General features: G+C 38.6%; 1 protein-coding gene across 1 annotated transcript; it reads left to right on the top strand.

Moving 5' to 3' along the window:
- Positions 1-408: 408 nt before the first annotated feature.
- LOC145017469 (dirigent protein 25-like) lies at positions 409-1,453 on the top strand. Its single transcript, XM_078975499.1, has one exon. The coding sequence runs from the start codon at positions 475-477 to the stop codon at positions 1,393-1,395; it is 921 nt and encodes a 306-aa protein (XP_078831625.1). The 5' UTR covers positions 409-474; the 3' UTR covers positions 1,396-1,453.
- Positions 1,454-7,124: the final 5,671 nt, after the last annotated feature.

Raw genomic sequence — 7,124 nt, 5'->3', positions numbered from 1 at the left:
AATTCAAGTTTCGAAAATAATATTTAAAAACAGAATTTTTGGATTTTTCCATTTATTTTGTATTTTAAAATTATTTTTAGATTTAATCTCATAGTCTCACAAAATTAGAATGGTCTCAAATGAACCTGAATATATATATATATATATATATATATATATATATATATATATATATATATATATATATATATATATATATATATATATATATATATATATATATATATTAGGTCAAATGAAAAATTGTTAATATTTTGTAGTCTAAGTATACCGACTCTCATAAGTCATAACAAAAACAGATATTGAAAAGGAGCACCTACTCCATTTAGCAACAAGAGCATTGATCTACTTCTCTTGTGAATCCTTTAGTTTTCTATATGTTGTATATATCTTTCTTCCATGGTTAGTTCTCAAAACACTTTCTGAGGCATCACCATTCTTGTAAAGCTTCCTTATTCACCAAGAAAAATCGTTATGACAAAATCAAACTCCATTTATTTTCCGACACTTTTTCTTCTTCTAGCAATCACCTTCTCTTCCATCACCTCCTCTCGAATTCTAGTTGAGGAAGTAGCTCCAGTCTTCTCTGCTAACTCACCGGAGGCACCTGATTCTGTTCAAAACCCTAACCCTAATGCAACACCTTTAGGAGCCATCCCACCTAGTACTGTGGCTTCTACTGGTGCAGCTGGAGGTGTAGAAGGTGGTGATCATACTCTCATGTTCTTCATGCACGACATTCTCGGAGGATCTAACCCCTCAGCTAAAGCTGTCACTGGTATCGTAACTAACCCTACTGTTAATGGTCAAGTTCCCTTCGCAAAACCCAATGGAGCTAACCTTCCTGTCAACAATGGGGTTCCTCAAGACAATGGCAACAGTGGAATCATCAACAACAATAACATCCCTTTCCTCACTGGCCTAGGAGGAACCACTTCTAATGTTTTCCGCAACAACGGAAATAATAACAATAACAACTTCAACAACGCGTTCCCCTCCATCAATGGTGGCCAGTTACCTCAAGGCAACGCCCTACGACAGCTTATGTTTGGGACTTTGATGGTGATAGATGATGAGCTAACTGAGGGACATGAGCTGGGGTCTGGATTAATTGGAAAGGCACAAGGTTTCTATGTCTCGAGCTCCATTGATGGCAACAGCCAGACAATGGCGTTTACTGTGATGTTTATGCATGGAAGTTATATTGACAGTCTTAGCTTCATGGGGGTTCACCGGAGTGCTGTGGCGGAGTCTCAGCTTGCTGTCATGGGTGGAACCGGGAAGTATTTGAATGCCAAGGGGCATGCTGTGGTGAAGACATTTGAAGGCACGAACCAGCAGAACAATGATGGTGTAGAGACTCTACTTCAAGTCGCTGTGTATCTTACATATTGATTTTTTAAAGCTTGTAATTTTATGTGTTTACCTTGTATTATATTCGATATTTACTCCATATTTACCATGTTTTGATGATCATGCCACTTTTAGAAAATGGTAAATTACACTTTTCGCCCTGTGGCTATAAGTCGGTTTTATTTTTTGCTTTTAACATTTAAAAACTTATGGGTGAATTTCATAATTCATATATCCTTTGTAAAATTTTAAATCATATATATATATATATATATATATATATATATATATATATATATATATATATATATATATATATATATATATATATATATATATATATATATGAAAAAGTTCAATAGAGAACCATAATTATAGGTTATTCAGTGAATCAATTTTTTTTTTTTTAATTTTTACAACTTATTTTTTATCGAAAAAAAAATCTAAAAATATCTAAATTTATATATTAATATTGTGAATGTGAAAAATATTTTTCGAATTCACCGTGTGAATCCGGATTCACGTTGTGAATTTTCAAAAATTCACATTGTGAATTTGACGTATAAAAATTCGAATTTGATATCATTGGAAAAAGGATAAAAAGTTATGAATTTCTGTATTTTTAGTTTTGTTTTTTTGATAAAAAAATAAGTTTTAAAATTTTGAAAAAAAAGATTGGTTCATTGGTTCATTGATTAATTATGGTTCTCTATTAAATATATATATATATATATATATATATATATATATATATATATATATATATATATATATATATATATATATATATATATTCTTATAAAACCTATAAAATTATAAATATATTTAAATACTTAATTTAATCATATTTATATATTTTAAAAATAAATTAAATTATAACTAAATTACTAAAATATATAGGTGTAATCTTTTTCATAATCGATCTTCTTATTCACAACACGGTTGTCCATACATAATCGATTAAAAAAACTCACGGATTGCATAGTAGAACTGTTAAACAATATAATTCATCTCATACAATCGATTTACGAGGCCTACGGTTATTCTTTTTTTAAACCATTTTGTTCTCCTTCTATTTTTAGTTATAATTACACATGTAATGACAGAACAAAAAAATATTTCATTGTCGGTTTTAATATTTTTGTAAGACTTCATAAAGTAATAGGTCGAGAATAGCAATGTGGGACAAGGATAATATTATAAAATTACAAATCAGTTATATTTTAATAATAAAAAATTAATTTAAAGATTGTGTTTTTATTTTTTTAATATATCAAATATGATTACTTAAGTATTTGATATATATGTAATTTCATAGGTTTTATAAGGATATATATGTAATTTAAAATTTTAATTGGATATACATGTAATTATGAAAGTTTACAATGATATAGATGAAATTCTCCCAAAAAGCTTTTGTCGTCTCATCTTTCGACATCTTTTTACGATAATTTGTGTTGCCAATGAAGGTATTTTAGTCTTTTCCACTACTCCATATATGTTGTTACCCTCCTATCTCCTCCATCTGTTGTGTTTGTGTGTTGATTGATCACCACCCTTTTTTCTTTCTATCTACTCGAATTTTCATCTAGGAAAAAACAGATGAGGTCGATGCGGCTGGAGAAGAAAACCGGGAAAGCATATATCGTCCTTTTTGAACCTTTAGATCCAGAGTTATAGCGTTATTCACATCCAACAAGAAGCTTATAGATTTCCCCACCATCACCTTCGGTTCTTGCAATAGGTATTGATGCGACCTTTACCTGGACCTCCTACTTGCTCTCCGGTATGGTGTTAAGAGGTATCTGCAAGGCAACACAAAAGAACAGCCGTCAGCTGTTTCCCGAGAGGAGGCTCCCGGAAGAACGCTCTGACGGTCAAGTCAGATGGGTTTTTAGGTGTCCCTCAAGGAAATAGCTCTCAGAGAAGATGGATTACCTGTAGGGCTCCTAAGTGCGCCCTTTTATACCTAGTGATCCTGCTTGTCCGTTCGGGACAGGATTGCTTTTAGGGGACAAGGTCAGAGGCGCTGATTGGAGGGTTGTGCACCTTTTTATGTCAGAGTACTGCCATTGGTTTCGGCGGTAATGCTCTGACCCTCTGCCTTATCACTTGACCGTATCCTGTCTTGACACTGGGAGCGTCTGTGGCGGGCTGAGCGTTTCGCCGAGGTGCCCTGCTCTTAGGGGCGTTGGCGGGCGTTGAGCCTGCTCCTCTTGGCTCAGCCGCAGGCATGATTCTTCCGTGCCGACTTAGACACATCATCAAGTCCCCCAGTCCATTAGCCGTAGTGTTGTTCTGCTAGATACGACGCTCTGGACTTGATTATTTTATACGTGTTGCTTCCCTGTTCGTTTGTCGTTCCAGTTTCAATGGCGATGTGGCCGCTCATGATGGCTAGCAGTTACGTCAGCGTGTCAGACATTTTGAACATCCCGCCCTTTCCGTTTTCTTATAAGAGTACTTATCATGTCTTCTTATCTACGTTTTCCTACTTCTCTCTCAACTCCATTTTCTTTCCTTTCTTTTCATGACGAGTCCCCCCAGGCGTTGTACCTTCTGCTTCTGAGTACTCATATCTCGAAACCACTTATGGCCTTACTTCTCTTAATGGTGTGGAGTTCCTTCATTAGGTTCTTCTATCCTTTCCCCTCCTCCTGGAAAGGTCGGTATCTACCAGAAAACCCTAGATGGCGCCCTTTGTCTCCCTTTGACTGATTTCCAAGAGAAGGTGCTCCAAAAAGACGGTTGCAACGTTCAAATGTTGACACCCAATGCTGTAAACAAGGTTGTTGCTTTTGAGATGCTCTATCGGGCTAATGGTTATCTTCCTGATTATTTTGAGTTTAAATACTTTTTCCACTTTTGTTACACCGGTGATAAGTTCATGTTTTCCATTCGTCGAGGGGGGACACACCCTAGTACCTGACGGCCGAACGCCTAAAAACTGGCAAGATAGGTGATTTTGGGTTAATCAGGGCTTAGTGGATAGCAGATGCTATCGTGCCAACACTTTTGTTGATACTACCCCCAAACTCTTTCCCGAGAACCAAGACGTGGCTGATTTTCTCAAGAACATCCAAGTTTCCCCCGAGGACTATTCTGAGATCCTTCTCTCCGGTGTAGGAATGAGCCCGTCTTGGAGACGTCGCAGTAAAATGGTGATTTTCTTCGTCGTCGCGGATGGTAAGTGTCTGCATTCTTGCTTTGTTTATCAATGTTAGGGTTTTATTATCTGAAGGTTTTCCCTTTTTGATTTTCCTCAATGCCTTAAACTCCCCAGGTAACGAGTCTCCTTTTTCTATGGATGAGGTGCTTCGAAAACGCTATAGGGGTAAATAGGAGTATCAGGAAGTGGATTTGGTCAATCATCTTCCTCCCCCTCGCCGTTTGGATCAGGTTACTCTTACTGCTGCTATGCATACTCCTCCGTCGACAAGCGAGGATCCGCCATCTGTCGGGATGGATCCCCTTGTAGTTCGCCCGCTTTCTTCTATCATGCCTAGGTGGCGTTCATACTTCTTCCACCAAGTGTGATGAAGACAAAAAAGATGATGTCATTGTTAATGTTCGGCAATTGCAAGCCAAGCGGAAGGCCGTTCTAGCCATGGGCGAGACTATGAGTAGTGCACCTAATGTTTCCAAACGAGTTCAAACCAGGCGTAGCTTCTAGCGCCTTCTAAGCTCGCTCTCTTCGTCACCGGCTCCCATTGTTGTTGTCCCTGATGATGACGTTCAACAGTCTGAAGGGATTGAAGGGGAACATAAATAGCCCGTAGTTCCCGCTTCAGTTGTCAGTTCTTCTCCCTTAAAGGATCTTCGTAACCCGAATCCCATCCCTGTTTCTCCTACCAAGAACTTAGGTGGGGGTTCTTAAGGACCCTCTTTGTCCCCACTTGGAATCTCACAATGAGTCTCGTCTCTCCGTTCGTGCTAATGCTTTAAAGTTTGCCTGTCATTCCTTTACTCCTGCCACTACTACTGATATGGAGTCTATGGGTAGTCCTGTCCTGTCTCATAACATGACCTGCATCGCTGCGCAAGCCATGTTTTATCTTGTTTCCAGAGCTCGACATATTCAGACGGTAAAAGAGATGGAAGATGTGCATGCCGGTTGTGGGGTATGTATAACTGAGTTAGAGCAACGTATTTCAAAACTTACTGGTTATCTGCAGCGTTCAGAGCAAAAGTATCAACTTCTGGCTTTTGAAAAAGCTGCGATGGAGGAAATTAGGTCCGGTTTGGAAGCTAAAGTCGATTTTCTTTCTCAGGTTAACGAGGGTTTAATGATTCAGGTCGAAAGCCTTGAACATGACGCAACCGATCGTGGTAGGGTAGTTGCTGACTTGCAATCAAATGTGAACGTGACACAGCATGATCAATTAGTTATTGCAGGCGGGGATTGTGCAATTTGTGGATAAGTTAATCGAGCATCCGGAGTTTACGGGGGCGGTGAGTCTCATCCATCACGCCGCCTTTTTTTCCGGAGTGAAATCTGTGTGCGCTACTCTGGTCACTGCTGGTCACCCAGGTCTTGTGGATACCCCTGCTGTTGGCCCCGTTACTAATGTCAACGAGGCTCTCTTAGCATTTGCTAGTATGTATCATGCTTCATTGTTGGGGTTAGGCGAATTGGACATGCAGGGGGTTCGTGATCTTTGTGCTTTCTCTAGTTCTGATAGTACTCCTCAAGATGTAGTGGATGGCAACGATGGAAATTATCATGGTGAGAGCATTGTTTCTGGTGGTGAGGGTGTTGTTAATGAAGGTGGTGGTTGTGGCAATTGTTTGGATGCCAAGGTTTGTCTGGGTGATGAGTGTAATAAGAATGATGTTGTTCCTGAGCCAGGTCGTATTGATGACGTTATTGAGAACGCTAAGGATGTAGAAGATGTTGATGTGCGTGGAGGTGGCGGTATTAATGATGATGGTGATGGTATGATGTAGGTTTCGTGTGCTACCCCTATGGGGCGTGAAAATGTTTGTTTGTTTGTTTGTTTGTTTTTTGATGTTTATGTCTTGAACTCTCGTGTGTGTGGTTATTTTTGGCTTTTCTGTGTTGGCGATGTTATCCTTGCTATGATATTTGATGATATATGCAATGTACTCGCTATGTGTTTATTACTCCATATATCGTTAGTTGCTAAACTTATTAATGCCACAGGGTCACGCACTAAGTGTTTGACCTTATGTGAGCATGAGGGTGATGCCTCGAATAGTTCGACACACTAAGCATCCGCATGAACTAATGTGTCGGGTTTTATATGTGTTGATCATAAGTTAATACTCTAAGTATTAAGGCTGAATGTACTAGGTTTTAATATACTGAGTATTTAATACACTAAGTATTATCATTGAATGCACTAAGTGTTATAATTTGACACGCCAACATTTAAGACTTAAATGCACTGAGCATGACGCGCATTAATCATTAAGAGTTCAGTACACTAAGTACAGATTTCATCATTTTAACTGCTTAGATTTGTACACTGAGTACAAGGCTCTAAACACATCGAGTATCAGAGCCTTCTTTAGTTCTCACGCACTCGGGTTTTGATCTTGGCTTCTTGCTCTTGAATTATCCACCAGTACTTGCTCAAACTTCGTTGCTTTCTTGTGGGGGCTTTCTTCTAGAAATAGAATTTCCTCAAATTCCTTGCATTCCACGTTCTTGGAATCTGCCTTCCTTCCATTATTTCTAGTGTGTACGCCCCATTCTGGTTTGCTTCGACAACCTTGTATGGACCCTCCCATACGGGTCCTAGCTTACC

Source organism: Lactuca saligna, chromosome 9, assembly GCF_052625555.1.
Source record: "Lactuca saligna cultivar CGN05327 chromosome 9, ASM5262555v1, whole genome shotgun sequence".
In the NCBI taxonomy this organism is placed as follows: Eukaryota; Viridiplantae; Streptophyta; class Magnoliopsida; order Asterales; family Asteraceae; genus Lactuca; species Lactuca saligna.
This window is presented reverse-complemented; position numbering and strand designations above follow the sequence as displayed.

Bases quoted from the DNA above. Each gene is read 5' to 3' on its own strand.
- LOC145017469 (XM_078975499.1), top strand. From the start codon at position 475: ATGACAAAATCAAACTCCATTTATTTTCCGACACTTTTTCTTCTTCTA.